This window comes from Chinchilla lanigera, unplaced genomic scaffold, assembly GCF_000276665.1.
Source record: "Chinchilla lanigera isolate Chin_1 unplaced genomic scaffold, ChiLan1.0 scaffold00027, whole genome shotgun sequence".
NCBI lineage: Eukaryota > Metazoa > Chordata > Mammalia > Rodentia > Chinchillidae > Chinchilla > Chinchilla lanigera.
Window position 1 is genome coordinate 1,717,366 of NW_004955428.1, and position 18,165 is coordinate 1,735,530.

The 18,165-nt window shown below is 41.2% G+C and overlaps 1 protein-coding gene across 8 annotated transcripts in view; it reads right to left on the reverse strand.

Annotated features, from left to right (window-relative positions):
* Znf827 (zinc finger protein 827) overlaps positions 1 to 1,321 on the reverse strand; it is a 172,885-nt gene extending 171,564 nt beyond the window's left edge. For 6 of the 8 annotated variants that reach the window (XR_001234441.1, XM_013515315.1, XM_013515318.1 and 3 more), the window contains exon 1: positions 714 to 1,321. Coding sequence is in view for 7 of the 8 variants with exons in the window: in XM_013515315.1 (XP_013370769.1) it covers positions 714 to 756 (43 nt within the window). In the remaining variant the exon portion in view is untranslated. The remainder of the gene's footprint in view (positions 1 to 713) is intronic. The other 2 variants (XM_005386658.2, XM_005386660.2) reach the window with 2 other exon arrangements.
* Between the last annotated feature and the right edge of the window lie 16,844 nt (positions 1,322 to 18,165).

Below are 18,165 nucleotides of genomic sequence, written 5' to 3' on the forward strand. Positions count from 1 at the left end.
CGGCGGCGCGTGTGCGCCCGTGTTTGTGTGCGGTGCCCCCACACCCTCCCAGCCGCTCCCGCCTCGCCCGCCCCCGACTCCCTCCTCCGCCGCCGCCGCCTCCACCTCCGCCTCCTCCTGCTCCAGCCGCCGGCGGCTCCGGGGCCGACCAACCCCGGCGCAACCTTTAGCCGGAGACGGACCTCTCCCCGGGTCCCCTACCCGGCGGGCGGCCGCGCGCCCGCGCCCCGACACCCCTAAACGCCATGTCACAGCCCTCAGCCCTCCGCGCGCCCCGACCCCGCACCCTCAGGCACCGGGATCCACAAGGAATTTTCTTTTTTAAAGATTCCAACCTCTCCCCACCCCCCGATAAAAACCCCGGCATCCACACTACTCCCCTCCTCCCGCTCGCGCCCCCTCCCCCCAGCAACCCGGAGTGAGGAGGGGGAGGAGGAGGGAGAGGGGAAAAAGCCCGATCTCAAGGAAAAAGAGGAGGGGGGTGAGAGAAAGAAAGAAAAAGAGAGAGAATAGAAAGGGCACGGGGCTGATCATCACCAACATGGCTGCCTCAGCATAGACCTAAGCGAGGAGTAACCCGGGCTGTGTCTTTGTCAGTTTCACCTCTGTAACCCTAAACTAATGCAGAAAACAACGGAGGAGGCTGCGGAGGGGAAAGAGGAGAGGGAGGGCGAGAAAATGGCACGAGAGGAGGTGGAGAAGGGATGACTTACGTGAGGGAAGGCGCTTGGGCTGCTCCTGCTTCCTCCTGGGCATTTTCCCCCTTTTCTCACATTCTCCTCCTTGGTTAATGTGAGATCAAATAAACCCCCGTGGGGGCAGAGAGGCAGACACTGGCAGGAGCGGGGAGGTAGTTGGGGGGCGGGCGGGCGGGCAGGGGGAAACCCCTTCTCTCCGGTGTGTGCAATGGGTTGTAGCTTGTTTCCTGGAGCCAGAAGAGGGGTTTTCTTCTTTTCTTTCCTTTCTTTTTTTTTTTTTTTTTTTTTTTTTTTTAATTTTTGGTCGTGCACCTGGCTTGTCCCCGAGCGTAATATTCTTCAATGGAAACGGATCTCATAGGTGTGAGTGTGTGTGTGTCCTGTGCTGGCGTGTGTGATGGGAGGTATAAATAAATGAGTGCCGGTGCGGCGGTGTCTATGGCCGCGCTCTGTGTCTCCGAGCCCCTAACACTAATGTCGGGATCAAAGGGCAGCGGCGGCGGCGCACAGCTCACAGCTCGCGCTCTCGCTCGCTCGCTCTCTTTCTCGCTCTCTCCTCTCGCGCTCTCTCTCTCTGTCACACACACACTCACACACACACACTCAGAGGCACAGACTGAGGGAAAGAGCGAGAGCTACACACACACACACACACACACACACACACACATACACACACACACACACACCAAAGAGGAAGGTGCCCTAAGGCTCCCAGGGCGGACTCTGCCTCGGATTTACAACCGCTCTGTCTGGAAAGAATGGGGGGCGCGCGTGCGGGGGCGGGATGGAGTTCTCCGAATTTATCCCGCTAAGTCGCCAAACCTAAGGGGGGGAAAAAGTTTTTCCCACTCTTTAAACAACGATTCGTTCATTATTTTACTGATTTTTTTTTTCTAAAAAAAAAGGGGGGGGTGGAATAGATCCTTCTCTTCACTTTCTTTTGTTTATGCAACTACAGTTTGCTCTGTGTAAAATTCTCCTGGTGTTTTGGTCGGTTCAAGTGTTATTGCCTCACCCCATCACCTTAAGTCTGGAGGTTACAGCCTCTCACACACTCTCCAAAATCGTTCCAATAAAAATATGCCTTGAAAAATTAAAAGATAACATATGGTGTCATCGATAACAGGGTTGGTGGAATGAATGCCCAATTTCTGGAGTGTCCGATGGAGTTAACACTTGCAAAGTGCTGCTGAAATGAAAATTACAGATCCTTGACAAAGGGGGGGAAAATAAGATTAGCTCACCCCGTTGGCTGATTTAACTGCTACATGATACTCCTAGAGTGCACACAGCAATCTTGACTTCTGGAATTTACTTTTTCCCCTGCTGTAATGCAGGTATATGAAGTTTACCCTGAAGCAATTCCAGTGTGTGTTATGAACTCAATACAGCAGTTTTCATTAACTGATAGACTTTCATTACTTTACAAATCACACATCTTGCTTCAAAGAGAGACATAAAGGGGAACCAGAAAAGTACTGGTTTCACTCAACACAAAAGGTTCTTGGTGATAAAGGACTGTTCTCTTTGTGACTTGCAGTCATTTGGATAGAAGTTCACTCAGGGGTTGTTAATGATTTAAACTCCAAAACCTGCTACTATAATTGAAGTAAAAAAAAAAAAAAATTGTCTGAAGAAGAGTTGTTTCATAAAACTCTCTTTGTAAGAGGAAACTTTGAACTTAGCAGAATACATTATATGTCATGAGTCAGATGTAGCTAAAAAATAAAAAGGTGCATTATTTAACTACATCTACCCTTTTGAGCTTTTTAAAAAAGTCTGACTCATCATCTTATTATGTTAAATATTTTCCTACCAATTTTTAAATAGACCTTTTCATCAAAGAAGGTGGAGGCACGGTGAAGATACAGAACATTAAAATGACACTCTATAAGTTTATATGAATAACTATGCCTCTTTGAGATTTTGACTTAGAAATTTCCGAAGGTGTCAAGAAAAGCCATGGGAGTTAAAGTCCAATGAATTCCCCCCTTCAAAAATAACAATAAGTCTTTTTATTGCATACTTTTATTAGAGAAGCTTAAAGGATATTATATCTCTCAAATGACGTCTTTCTCCTACAGTGAAATTTCAGGATACATCCACACCACCCCCCACAAAAATCTAGCTTCTCAGCATGAATAATACTATCCAAAGGAAGTTTAAACACAGGCTTGAATTCAACCTAAAACCAAAACAGGGAGAGGTCAAGCTGACAACAGATCATTCTCTTAAACCAATTCTTCAGATTTTTTTAACTGCTTGTTAAGTTTCTCTGCATTATAATTTGAAGTAGAAATCTTTTAACTCAGATCAAATCCAGCTTTCCATGACTTACACTATCATTGGTAGCAGCAAGCTTGAAATTAATTTATGAATGATAAATCAGAGCTCATCCATTGCAAATAGACCCATTACCCCAACTCTGTGGAATCTCTACACCTAATACAGGGGTGTAAAGATATTGGTCAGAGTGCCACACCACTGCTCCTCCTCCCAAACCTTTGGCCAGGATGTGAGGATTATTTCTCTGCATAGACACACCACCACCTTTTCCTGAATTGCTATGACTCTTCACAACATTTAGTGCACTGTAATTGAAAACACACTTTAGGCCTTTCCTCAAAGCAGAGTACATTTCCTACGACCTTTTAAAGGCATGCAGGCAAATGCTGTCAACTTTTAATTATATAGGTGTTTTATCAACAGCCGAAAGCACTTTTTAAATTGAATCTATCCGTACCTCCGCCTTTCCAAAGATTGTTTGAAATAGTACATAACAATAGAAAATGGAAATAAGGGTAGAACATTTTCTGCTTAAATCCCGCGCTGGTATCTGAGCTACAAAACACTCTTCAAGGTCATTCGTATCTCACCCTCAAGTGATGTATGCTTGGGGAACCAACACAAACTAATCTTAATGTTAGACTAGTCTAAACTATTAGGAAGAAAAATACTGGAGGTTACTACAATGGATTTCAAAGTCAAAATTGAATAAATAATTTTGAGTGCGCCTACCCATGAATCATTACCTTAGATTAATGCGGGAATATTCCATTTGATTCACTTCCAAGGACTAGGTTTTGAAGACCATATTGTACCTTAACAATCCTAGCATTCTCACTCCCTCCCTCTCCATCCCCTCTCCCAAGTAAGATTGAAATAGATTTTCTCAAAATTGTACATTGTAAGAAGATGTTACCTAAGCACTCACCCTCAACAGGTGTAATCTCCGCTTACACCCAAGTATCGCTCAGGTTGCTTAGACAGAGGGTTGAGGAGACACTCCCTTAGGATAGCGTATGTGCTACAGAAGGGTCCACAAAGGCAAAACTATTTTCATAGTAATACTGTTATTTGTCCTTTTACCTCTGTTGATATTTGCACTGAAATGCCAGAACTGTGATAGGTAAAATGCTGACACCTTAGCACCAGTGGAGGTAGGGATACCAAAAATGTATGAAGAGACCTTCTCTTCTTTGCCACTCAGAGAAATAAAATAAGAAATAAAGATCATTTAAGAATGTCCTTGGTGGAGCAATAAAAGTTTTTAATTTTATTAAATCTCAACCCTTGGGCACAGGACTTTTGTTTGAGATGAAGTAGTAGGTACATAGAAAGCACGTCTAGTGCATGCTGAAGTATATCAGTTGTCTATAGGAAAATCACTCGTGGGATTGCTTGAAATAGATACTTTACTTGAAAGGGTGACAAACTCAGGCTTGAGTATTTCTCACAAAAGTGAATGAAGTGAGTCTGTAATTGCAAGGAAAACAATATATAGTATTTTTTGGCAATAATAATATTTTCACATGCAGGTAAAAATTAGAATTTGAGATAACTTGTGTCCTACCAGGAGTTTAACAGCTTCTTAACACTTAGAAGATTTTTTTTTATAAAGATCCATGGTGACATTAGTAAATGTGACTTTATGACGCAGTGTCAACATTTTGGAAAATCTTCGTAATGAAGTGAAGTATACTGGTCCGCACCTGTACTCCCAGAACTCCAGTAGGCTGAGGCAGGAGGATCACAAATTGGAACCCCATCTGAGCAACTTAAAGAACTCAGTAAGACTCACTCTCTCAAAATTGTAAAAGGTGGGTAGGGAGTGTGGTGGGGATGTAGCTCAGAACAAAGACCCTGGGTGCAATCTTCAGTACCAATGAAACAAAACTCCTGCACAACTCGATGAAACAACATTTTCCAAATAACAAAAACATAATGTTACTAAATCATGCCACAGTATAAGATTCACTCAAATTTAAAAAAAATAAATCAATGGATTTAATGCAACAGTAGGAAAAGTTGATTGATGATGGTTTCAGATTCCACACTATAAGTGACTTTTAAGAAACTACCACTCATCAAGTTTTAGTGCAGGATCAAAGAAGGCTACCCACATTACCTGAAAAGGCTATTAATATATTCCTATTCTAAACACATGTCTGTGTGAGGTTGGGCTTTTTCGATATGTATTTCTCTCTGTTTGGTTTTTTCTTTTTCAGGGCTGAGGATCAAACCCAGGGCCTCACACTAGGCAAGCACTCCACCACTGAACTACATTCCCAGCCCTTCTTCACAGACATCTTTACCCACAGCAACATATTACAGCAAATGAAATGCAGCAGCAAATATGAAAATCCAGCTATGTTCTGCTAAGCTAGACACTGCAGTGCATTGCTGAAATGTAGAGCCTTGCCCCTCTTCTCATAAAATCTTTTGAAAACTACTTGCTCTTCTTAAAGATATACAGGGCTGGGGATACAGCTCAGAGGCACTCTTGCTGCCTGGCAAGTGCAAGGTCCTGTGTTCAATTCTCGGTACCAAAAAGAAGACCCTACTTCTTAAAGATATGCCACATACATTGATAGTATTAGTTATAAATAAACTATTTTAGAAATTATCCTGTTCTGATGAATAATACAGTAAATATCAGTATATAATTCATATAAACAAAAGCCCACTAAAATTTTAAAGTAATATAGGAGCCATGATTCAAAAATGTTTTGAAAATAAGTGCTCTAGAAATTAGAATGTGATTAAAAAAAAATAGAACTTGCATGGAGATTACACTAGAGGTCCTGGAATCTCATCATAAACACACTGACTCTCATCATAAACTGAAGCCTACTTAGGCTCTGGGGCTGAGAGTGGTCTGGGAATCCCAAGAGTAGCCTCTCTGATTTTTCCCTTAGGAGACACAGGGAGGAGATGAGGGTGATCATTTGACCTTAAGGAAACAGGTTCTGCAGCCCTGTGGAGGGGACTGTCACGCTGAACTGAAGGCTCAAGCCTTTTCTGAACTCTGATCTGTGATAGAAGTCAGGCTCCTTGAGGGGTTTCTGTCCTTCACAAGGCTTGAATCATCTTCAGCAAGAGTTAAGGCATGACGTTCTTCACCTTAAAAGTGCTGTAAGTCTGGCATTTTAAGTACTGGATGCCTGGCCCAGCGCAGAGGTACAGTTCTAGCATCTCTCTTGTCCTGGACCCCTGTGTTGTAAATCAGTATCTGGTGACAATGACCAGCCAGCCATCCCTGCTTTATAGAGAGAGCAAGGTTTTTGCTATAATCTCTGTTTGTGTTCTTGCGGAGAGAGTGCTGACTGGGACCAGCAAGTTTTGTCATGATTTATATAAACGATGCTTCTCAGAGTAGTAGGTATGCAAGCTCACGATACAATAGAGATCCAGCCGAAGAAACATTTCTGGGCATTTGGTGTGTTTTTCATCTAAACCCATGGGCCACAGGACCTTTCCCTTAAGCGTCTTCCTAATAGCCCTTCAACTCAACACCCAAGGCAAACATTTCAGAGTAAAAAGTCATATTTAGATTAGGTAAATTCCACATCTCTATGCTGCCTGGTCTATCCAGTCAGCTCTGAGGCTTGGATCCCTTAATACTTCCTTGTTCATTCCTACTCTGAATCCCAATTTGAAGTAAAACTCTTTGACTCTAAATCCTTACCTGTTAGGATTCTTGGCGTCTGTATCATTTGGGCATTCTCTGGACCTTTTCATCAGCACAGATGACAGCTTCCCAAGCAACTTCTCCTCTTTCATGCAGTTTTGTACTAATTTGTCGATCATTTAATGTACAACTTTGCTGCCTGAGCCACTCACCCTGTGCCCTGCCCTAAATTATACTGCTCTTCCTTTCAAGTCCTCTCTTGCATGGGGGTCCCTCTCATAGCCCCTCTGTTTTACTGCAGTCAGCTCTGATTCCATTTCTCTACACCTCTCTCCCTTTGTCCACTTGGCCCCCATCCTCCATAACCTCTATGGTTCACACACCCATGCCGTCTTGACCAAGCTGTTTACCCAACCCCTGTGTTAAATGACTTCCTCCTTAGAACACAGCACTATGAGGCATTAGGTAATAAGAATAACAAAGGACAAAATTATTATATACCCAGAAAACTATTTATTACACATTTGCAGCACTTCAAATCACACATTGCACATGAATTACAAAAGCCAATCAGAAAGCCTCTTGTGGATTTTCCTTATACTCTCCTCTCCATGATTCCTATCTCTGTCACTTGCAGTGACCCAAGTCTGCTTCTCTTCATAGAATTCCACATCCATCTCTGTGGATACTTGTGTAACTGATTATCTCATGGAAGGTGGGGCCAATTTACCTTGAGTACCAACTGTGTCTTTCTGGTTGTTGAGTTTGGCTGGGCAATGCATGTTATTGGACTACAAGTCTTTTATATAAACCAGCAAAATGGTATGCCACAGGATCCAACTATTACACACTCCTGCTCAGCTATCATTTACTGTCATATTTTAATATTTTTGTAACCAGAAGGAAGTTTACAAACCTCTTGGTTTAGACCTGTTATTTTGTAGATGAGGCATTCAAGGAGTAAAATGTTGGCAGATACTGCGATCTGAGCTCTGACCAGAGAGCTCTCCACTACTCCAGGAAGTTAGAGCTCAAACACAGGACAATGTCAACGTGTGCATTTGTGCATTCTAATAGGTTTAAACATATCAATTTTACAAACCAGAACTTGGAAGTATTTGATGGAGCAACAAACAAAATTAAGGAATCAAGTGCTTTTAGGTATTGTACATGGACCACCTTGCATGGGCTTGATATTGTTCTGTTAATTTCCAGAAAGTTCTTTGAAATATAATAAAGGGTAATAGATGGACTAAAAAGAAACTTTCAAAAATTATCCAAAAAAACCCCATCACAACTTATTTTTAAAACCTCAAGACTGGAAATCATTCTTAAAAAGTGGAGGACAGGAGGTATTACATGTGCTAAGTAGAAACCTTACAGGCATCTCAAAATAAAATGTTTATATTTTCATAGAAAAAGTGCTTATGAAACCCATGTTCAGTGGTATACTTAGCCTTGGCCAATGGTCTTGGGAAGGCTTCCAGAGGGGTTCACAGGTACAGCTCTAACACAGCTAAAGCACATTATGAGTCACCCGACTCAGCCCAAATCCCTGATGGCAGATTCACAGACCGTTGTCGCTTTGGTAGGACGGGTCCCATTGCAAAGACAGCTTTAACAGCTCATCTGTCTTTACTTTTTGTGCAGGAGTCCATATCTGAGGGGCAATGGATTAAGTGGAAACTTTACAAAATGTTCAGCAAAAAAAAAAAAAAAAAAATGATCCCTACGAATTGCTTGACATAAGAGGAAGGAATAGGATAAATAAATTACAGTACACATCCTTGTCCTGGGATCTGATACGCAACTGGTTCAGCAAGTGTCCTTTCGGTAAACAGAGCCTGGTAAACGGATTAACAAGTTAGTGTGGCATCACCCTGTGACAGAGGAGCTGTTCCACGGAAATCTTGCTGTGCAAAAATCTGGAAACCAAGGCACTCTGGCATATGAATGGCTCCCAGTGTGTATGGAGCAGTGGCTGCCATATAAGTCTTATTAAAGATGTTCTGAAAAACAGACCAACAGGCATCTCAGGAATTATTTAGTGTCCAAAGGTCATGCCTCTAGAAACTTGTATCCCAGCTGATTCAAGCTGCATTTGTGCCAGCTTGCTTGTTGTTTTAGAGAAACTTTAGGCTGCTGAGTGCTCTTTCTCAAATTTCTTTTGTTCTCTCTTTTTTTCTCTCTCTTTCATTCTTTCTTTCTTCTTTCTTTCTTTCTTTCTCTCCCGCCCTCCCTTCCTTCATTCCTTCTTTCTTTCTTTCCTCCCTCCCTCCTTCCCTCCCTCCCTTCCTTCCTTTCTCCTTCCCTCCCTCCCTTCCTTCCTTTATTCCTTCCTTCCTTCCTTCTTTCCTTCCAAGATAGTCCAGCCACTGGAGAGTTTGCTTCTCAGTCTGTGGGAAGTTTTGCTATGACTTTTGCATGTGTTTTTTCAGCAGTATTTCTGTTTGTATGTCAATATGATTACTTATATCACTTCCTAAAAAAACCCAAGAAATGGTATCAGCAAAGATAATTCATCTTCACATCAACTCTCTGAACCATTTCTTTCTTTATTTTATGGTTGGGGAAACTGAGGTTCAGCTCTAGCAAGAAATTGCTCCAGGCCACATATAATTAGCCTACTTTCACTTGGGGGCTAATGACTAGTATTCTATTTCAGCCCCAGTGATTTCCCTACATCAATCAGGCAGAGCCTGAGGGACAGATGGGCCAAGCCTCATGCCCTGAAGGCCAAGATACTCCATCTTTTGTCTCATAGCGAAAAAGGAAGTCCAGAGACTGGGGTACGATCCCCAGGAAAACTTGATTCCAGTTCCCTGAAAGATAAGAGTGAATTCTCATTTATAGGTCAGTGGTTACATTGTTAGAGAGAGCAAAGCCATTGGTAAGAGTATCTCAGGTGTAAACATGCAGAAACAGACCTCAGACTCCCTGTGCACCAGTGAGGTAGCTTTGTGCTGGTTCTTCCAGCCTCGCTTAGGTGTCCTCCATCCTCTGCTCTATTTTGTGCCCCGTGAACTGACTTCTAATAACTACATCACCTCTCTGCCTGGCGAGTTGATGTGCAGCTGGGTTCAGCCGACAGGACGTACCTCCAAGAGGTCAAAGAGCAGGAGGGGAGATGTATGGGGATAGTTCTTTCTCTCTCCCAACCTTGATGCCTGGTGTCTAGCTGTAATTCTGTCTCTCCATGAATACAGCTTCTTCTGTAATTCTGTCCCTCATGAATACACCTCAGACTCCACTGGACTTGAGACAAGCTATTTCTCTCCCTTGTTCCTACAGCCCTTGGGGTGGTTATGGTCTTCCACTGTTTTAGTCTCTGGATTTCTCAGCAAACTTCACTTGCTCCCTTAATCTTCCTTACCCTTCTCTAAGAAGTCCTTTCATTAAAGATATACTATCTGAATTAGCTGGTGCGAATTCTGTTCTATATCTGGCCCCAGATGGATATAAACTGTTTTCATTCATCAACAAATATTTAATGAACACCTACAGTATGCCAGGCACTACACAAGCCAATACAGACATCATGGTATGAAAATAGAGGTACTATCCCCACCTCCTTAGAGTCTGCAAATTCTGTGGTTTGTTTTTGTTAATCTATCTTCTTTCTATAAAAATAAAAATTTTTTAAGCACAAAAATTCTCCAGATAAGCCAGGAACTCTCAGAACAGGGAATAAAGCTATGTTAGAGGTGTAATAGGTGCTAGCCAAATATCAAATACATCATTATTAGTAGACTATTAAAGGGGGACATGATCAAGTAGAATCATTTGCTCAAAGGAAATTGGTCCCCCAGGGTCTAGGATCTAAGTTCTATGGTCTGAGCAAATTCAGGACAATTTTGGCCAAAGTGCTGAGTAAGCAGCATTGATGTCCAGAACTCTTCTCTCCCTTCCTTCCTTCCTTCCTTCCTCCCTTACTCCCTTCTTTCCTTCTTTCCTTCTTTCCCTTTTCCCTTTCCCTTCTCCTTCCTTCCTTCCTTTCACTTTCACCATTTTTTGATTATTTATTGGTATATAAATATCTCAAGGATATTTTTAAACATTGACACCCCTGTATTACAGATCAAGATTCTCAGAGAAGATGAATATTTTTCTATCTTCTGTCATACCTGCATTTGTTCTGTGCATAGTTGAAAAACAAACACAGCTCTAAGATCTTTGTTCAGTTCTTTGGAGTTAAAATGAATGAAATTTATATCCCTTTTTTTCTTGTTTTACACTTACTTTCCAGTTGACTTGCAATTTTCTGTCAGTGCGTATTAGTTAGGCAGAATAATAGGTTTCATTTTGGCAAATTCACATCTGTATATCACATATTTTGATCATTGCCAATTCCCTATTACTCCCCCTTGCCCTGCATTCTCTCGTCGTGGCTCGTTTCCTATTCTCTAATACTCTTCTTTCTCCTCTCCTGTCTCAGGACCCCTTTCCCCGTGTGTCTGCTGTCCTCTCCCCCAGCCTCCTTCTAACATGTGAGGTACCTGTGTGTGCTCTCTGAAGTACTATTCTGTTTAGTACCTGCAAATACTGTGGTGTCCCGCCCAAACCTACACTCCTGATAGGTGGACTCCATCATCTTCTCTCTTTCAAAATATAGTTGTTCTTTTTTCCCCCCATTTTCCATGGCCTCCTAGGGCTTTTATTCCCCTTAGGCCATAACCTATAACATGGCAAGCGTTGTTCCTTTTTCCTGTCTTATTTTCCAAGTTTTCAACAATAAAACATGTATTATGATAATTTAAGTATTTTTATAATTTAAAATTTTAAAAAATAATAAGTAAATTAACTATTCAATGCCAGTGTCTTCTATGGTACAAGTAGCTTGTTATTATGCTTTTTCAATAAGGATACATATAAAGTATCCAGAATACATAAGACATCACAGAATAAACATGACCATCTTTCTGGAATGGTTCTTCTGCTTGTCTATTTGTTGAGAGACAGTTAAGGAATTTAACCTTCAAATAATCTAAAATGAGATTTTATTAAGATAGATACAGACCACCAAGCACAGTGGTGCATGCTTGTAATCCCAGCACTTGGGAGGCTGAGGCAGGAGGATTTCTGGCAGTTTGAGGCCAGCCTGAACTGCATACCAAAACCCTGTCTTAAAGAGACCAAAAAAAAAAAAAAAAAGTACAGACATACCATACACTTTGTGTTTTCTCATAAAAAATGAACATAACAACAGTATAGCACTCATTCTATATGAGTTTGGGGTGGTGCCCTGGTCAGCTTTCCATCCCTGTAACAAAATACCTGAAGTAATCAACTTGTAAAGAGGACAAATTTATTTTAGCTCACCATTTTAGAACCTAAGACCGGTTGTCCCTGTTGCTTTGAGCCTGTGGTGAAGCAGCACACCATGGCAGGAGCATGTGGCAGAGCAAAGCTACTCATATCATGAGCCAGGGAGCAAAGAAGGAAGAAGGGGCAAGGATAACACTATCCCTTTCAAGGTGATGGCTCCAAAGGTCTAAGGACCTCCCAGAGGGCCTTACCTCTCAAAGTTTTTCCCACTTTCCAATAACATGGCTCTGGGACAAAGCCCTGAATTACATGGGCCTTCCAGGGACACTCCGGATCCAAACTGCTGCAGGTGGAATTTAGCTGAGTCCCTCAGCACAGTAACCACTATGCTGCCCTTGCTCCTAGTGGCTGAAATATGCCATCATGGCCAAGTTCTGCATGAACTTTAAGTCACAACATAAAGTTCAAAGAAATTTTGCCCAAAAACCTCTTCTGCCTCTAACCTCAGATTCTCATGGGGTAAGTTTTCTTTTTCTCTGGCTTCTAGAGGAAAAGTTTGAATAGATTACCTTTGCTTTCTGGATTCCCCATGCTTTATCCCATGGCAGTGACTTTCACAAGAGTAATTTTAGGCATTGTGGCATTCATTCCGTTATAAATTTCAGTTGTAAAACATTTATTGAGGTTTTCATGATTTGACTTGTTTTAAAACAACCTATTCTCCCTCCTCATCTCCTATTGTTGTGCCTGAAACAAAATAAATGACCTAGAATTATTTGGCATTCATCTGTCATAAATCATAGTCCACACTGGATTACTTTCAAGTCTCTGTTATAGTTCTGCAGCAAAGCATAGATCTCAGTGAGGATGACCACTTCTCTTGTAACACCTCCCTACCACTGTCCAAAATAAACAGATAAACAATGGAAATAGAAGGGGGAGGAGGAGGGAGCTTTAAAAACACAACAGACTGTATAAACCAGAACTCTTTCTGAATTCAGGAAATGATTTTTATATCAAAACAAAGCAAATCCCATGTATATCAGATTGTGGTATTCAACCAAATCTTACTTTGGATTATATTTTATTTTTTTTTCTTTTACAATGGTACCAACGATCGAAGCCAGGGCCTTCAAAATGAGCTACATCTCTATACCATTTGTAATTGTTTTAAATTTTGAGACAGGACCTAAGTCATTATGCAGCCCAGGCTGGGTTAGAACTTCTGATCCCTCTGCCTCAGGCTTCCAGGCTGCTGGCATTACACGCCTGCACCACTAAGCCCACTTTAGATTGCATTCTTACCTTTGAGACGACCAAAGTCATAAGACATTGTAGTTGTTTTGATGTGCTTTGAATGTATGGTTTTAATCACATATTATTTTAAGTACCTGTGTCACCCTCTTATTTACACTGTTAGATGCATTCAACTCACCACAAAATACACTCAATACTTAATAATAGCAGCAATAATGGTAATAGTATTCCATGTCTAGTAAAGGCTATTAGCATACACCACTTACACTTTGGATGTACAGTATGAAAAAAGAACCACGGTCTCTATTCTCATGGAACAAATATAATGACAAGCCATGATCATTTTTGGAAAAGCCTGTAATGCTAACTAATGTCTCAAACTTTACCTGTTTCTTTTATTTAAAAATTAACCAAAGAAAGCAATGAAACATATGAACTTTGGAAAAAATGATAAATATGGTAACATCTTTCTGTTACAGATAATTTGATCAAAGCTTCTACTTTAATGAAAGATTTTAAGTAAATAAAACTCTTAAACTCACCCTTGGTTCTTAATCGTGTAGTTTGGCTAAATGGACAGAGGCAGGAATGGAGTGGGTTGCACACTTCTAAACGCGGCATTGAGGGCTCTTCCTGCTTCTCCCCTCCAGGGACCATGGACTTATTGTTGCTGGATCTTCCCATCTTTCCAAAGAAGCAGGATATCTAACTTTTATTGAGAAATCATCAAGTTCTGAGACATCTATATCAAATAACATATATCTACAGTTTGATCTGTAAACCATCAGTTTTAGGATCTCCCATCCAGGTGTACATAAATCCCAACAGATCATTACAATTCATACATTTGTCTTATCTTACATACAACAGACAAAATAACAGACACATAAATAAGCTAATCAAATACCACTGTGCCAAGATTATAGACTCCATGTTAGAAGCAAGGTAGCATCTTCTCTAGTTTGCTATAATAAACTTTGATTTTTATCATCCCTAGCAATGAGATAGACACTAATTGGACTGATCTTACTGTGGGATTTAGCATTTCATTTCACACTTATTAGGATGGCTATCATTTAAATAAAAAGTATGGTAAAGATGTGGACAACGGAAACCCTTGTGCGTTGCTTGTGTGAATGTGAAATGGTTATAGTCACTGTCGGAAGCAATATGGTAATTCCTGGAAAAATTAAATATGTGACCCACCAATTCCATTTTTGAGTATATATCCAAGAGAACTGAAAGCAGGAAATCAGACAGATATTTATACACTCATGTTCACAGCAAAGTTACTCATAGTTTCCAAAAGGTGGAAACAAACCAAATGTCCATTGACAGATAAATGGATAAACAAAATATTACATGCATTGCAATATTATTCAGGAAATTCTATCATGTGCTACAGCATGGACCTTCAAAACATTATGCTAAGTGAAAATAAATCAGACATGAAAGGACAAATATTGCATGGTTCCAACTCCATGGAGAACCTTCAGTCCTCAAATTTATAAAGATGCAAAATAGAATGGCTATTGTAAAGGGCTAGGGGAGGAGAAGAATTGAGAGTTATTGTTCAGGGAGCATGGTGTTTCCATTTGGGGGTGACAAGTTCTACAGATGCACATTATACCACAAGTAAATATACTCAGTGCCACTGAGCTGTTCACCTAAGAATGGTTAATGGTAAGTTTTCTGTTATTGTGTATTTTATCATGATTAAAAAAATAGGGAAAAAATCCCCTAGCATTCCCACCCTCTGCTTTTCCTTCTGCCCTGTGAAGCTATAGAACATAAGTCTACTTTTACTTGACTTAGCCTTCAAATATTGGCAGAGAGCACTCTGGGACTTTTTGGCTTCCTCTCCTGCATCCTTGCCCTTCTCCTCTGAAAAACTTCCAGTCTTGCTGTGCCTACACCCAGACAAGATGCAATGTGTATAGAAAGAGGACAGGAAATGCCTTCACCTGCTCTAAAGATAGGCCTTCTGGGAGGCTCCCTGCTTTTTATACAACCCAAACATTTAAAGTTTTGTCTCATTTTCTTTTATGTCCTCAGAAATTGGGGCTCTAGCATCATTAATATCTGCCTATAACAAATAGTTGACACAATCAACTTATGAAGAGAAAATGTTTATTTTGGCTCACAGTTTGGAGGTTTCAGTCCATGGTTGAATGACCCTGTTGCTATAGGTCTGTGATACGGCAGCATATCATGGTGGAAACACTTGTGGAGGAGCAGAGCCATTTACTTCATGGCCACAGCATAAAAAAAAGGGAGAAAGAACAACCAGGAACCAGCAATACCTTCAAGGATGTGACCCCAGTGACCTAAATTCCTCCTACTAGGCCCCACCTCTATATGGTGTCACCACCTCCCAGTCTTACTACCTTGCTGATCAAACCTTTAAAAATGGGCCTTTGGGGGCCATTCCAGATCCAAACTACATAACTCACTTATTTGCAAATGACAGATAACCTTGAAGAGAAGACGCAAAGAGATACAAAAACTGAATCTTCAAGGTGGACCTATTAGCAGTATTTTCATTCCTTCTATTTGTGTTTGAATTTCCAGTGAATTTTAAACTACAGTTGGAAAAATCTCCAAGTGGTGTTTTCTTGTTCATTCATAGATTTTTCCATCTGAAAGCTACATCCCCCAGAATCAGATGTGTTGGTGAGGGTGAATTTTTAACTTGATTGACTTGGAATCTGCCCTAGAGATTGGTGTGAAGAGCGTACTTACAGGTGTGAACAGGTGTGTTATGGAGGTGTGGCTGGAGGCCCATTTCTGGTTCTCCACCCCTTTCTTTCTGGCTTTGTTTCTCTGTTTGGCTTCCTGGCCACCATGAACCAAGCAACATTGCTCCAGCACACACTTCTACCATGATATTCCTGCTTGGACACAGCTAATTATGAACTGAATTCTTTAAAACTGCGAGCCAAAGCAAACCTTTCATCCTCTAAGCTGTGGGTGCCCCATACGGCATCTAAGTGATAGGACAGTTGACTGAGACATCAGATGAAGCTCAAAAAGGAGATGCTAAAAGATGTTGACACAAAAAGAAAAGCATTTTCCTCTCTGTAGACCTACTACGTTTTCTGACATAATTACTTCTTTCAATTTTAAAATTACTTGAAGCATTTTTGAGGGCCCCTACAGTTATTGGAGAGCTTGCATCTGTACTATCTGATGGGGAAGTCGGCCTGCTCAGCATCTCTGCAATTGCTGTTTGCTTCCCCCTGACAGTCACACCATGCACGATTATACTAATCCATTTTTCTGCAAACATGTTTTCTGTCTTACAAGTTTAAATTTGGGCACTCCAATCTTCTAAGAAGTTTCCTCTTTCCTTTAGATATCATTAAAACCAACAGTTCTTTTCTCCTTCACCCTAAAATCCAAAGGCTCTTTTTTATATTATGTTGAATTTGGTATCCCCATACAGGAGAAATATAATAAAAAGTGACTTCCTAAAGAAGCTCTGAGAAAATCTGTGAACCCTTTTGACCTCGCAGGACTTTCAGGCATCCTAACTGATTTCCTTCTAAGAAAAGAGGCGGAAAAAAGGCTTCCTTGCTCAAACAGTTAGCTTTACAATGGACCTTGAAAGGTCCAGGGGATGCTGGGAGTTCCCAGCTTGGCAGTTCAGACTCTGGTTCCACCAGGGCATGTTTAATGTGAGCATGCACCATAGAGAATGAGAGATGACCTCCATTGTCTCAACAGAATGTAGACAGCAGACGGCAATGTAGCAAACACTCAGGACTTCACTACTGAGGCCCTTAAATATCACTGGTATTAGTAAATGGGCAGCCACATGCAGTGTCATAAACTCTATGAGTTCACAAAACAGTGTGACAAATCCTTCCTGAAATATTGGTTGTGGCTGAGAGATTCCTGATGGGCATAAGGTAGACAAGCCAGCGAAAAAGGTCATTTGTCTTCAAGCCAAAGTCCATTCACGGGCAGAAACATAATTACTTATTATTATTAACCATAACAGCAACAATCCATATTTTTATGGCATTTAAATATTGCAAAGTGCTTCCATACCATTCTAAATTGTTATTCTGTCCCACAGTGGAGAGGACCGAAGGTCAGAGAGAAAACAGCAAGCTGAGATGGAGCTAAGGCTGACCTCGACATTCAGGTGGGAGTTGGCACCCACAAGAAGTCATTCATTTAAATTGCTGAAAAATGAAAAAGTCAATAGAAGCCCTTTTCTTGAAGTGGCCAGAAATATTCAATGTTCCAATTGTGGACTTCGGCAGTGTCAGAAATTCTAAGCACTCAAGTTTCTTCAGGGCTCTCCTTTCTGCTCTAGCTACCTACTTCCCAGCTCCAGAAAGCATGCCAAGTCCTGAGACTCTACCTGCCGACATCTCTGAGCTCACTTCCTGCTCCTCTCCCTCCACTCTGTCTGTAAAAGTGTAAGAGTCTGTAAAAATGTAAAGATTTTATGCTTCAACACTAGGTTGCACAGAATTAAGGAGGATGGCTTTCATAAAATGGGGAGCCCCTGCCAAGTGATGGCTATGGGAGGGTACCAGAGAGACATCATTTTAGCATATGAAGAATAGAACTTCTAGTTATAGCAGGCATTGAGAAAAGAGGCTCTGGAATGATGCTTTGAGTAGCAGCTATGACTTCTTTGGTTGTGTGTTAGTTACATTCCACTATAATAAAAAATACCTAGGAAAATTAACTTACAAAGAGAAATAGTTTATTTTGGTTCACAGTCTTAGAGGTTTGGGTCTGTGATGGGTTGTCTCTGCTGCTTTGAGCCTGTGGTGAATCATCATGATGGAGGCATGTGGTGAAGCCAAACCATCCACTTCATGATGAGGAAGGAAAAAAAGAGGAAGAAGAAATGAGTGGATCCTATATTTCCTTCAATGGTCCACTCCCAATAACCTAACTTCCTCCCACTAGGACCCATCTCTTAAAGGTTCCATCACTTCCCAAAACACCCCTCTGAGCATCAGGCTTTTAACAAATGGGCCTTTCAGGGCATTCTATGGACAAACTACA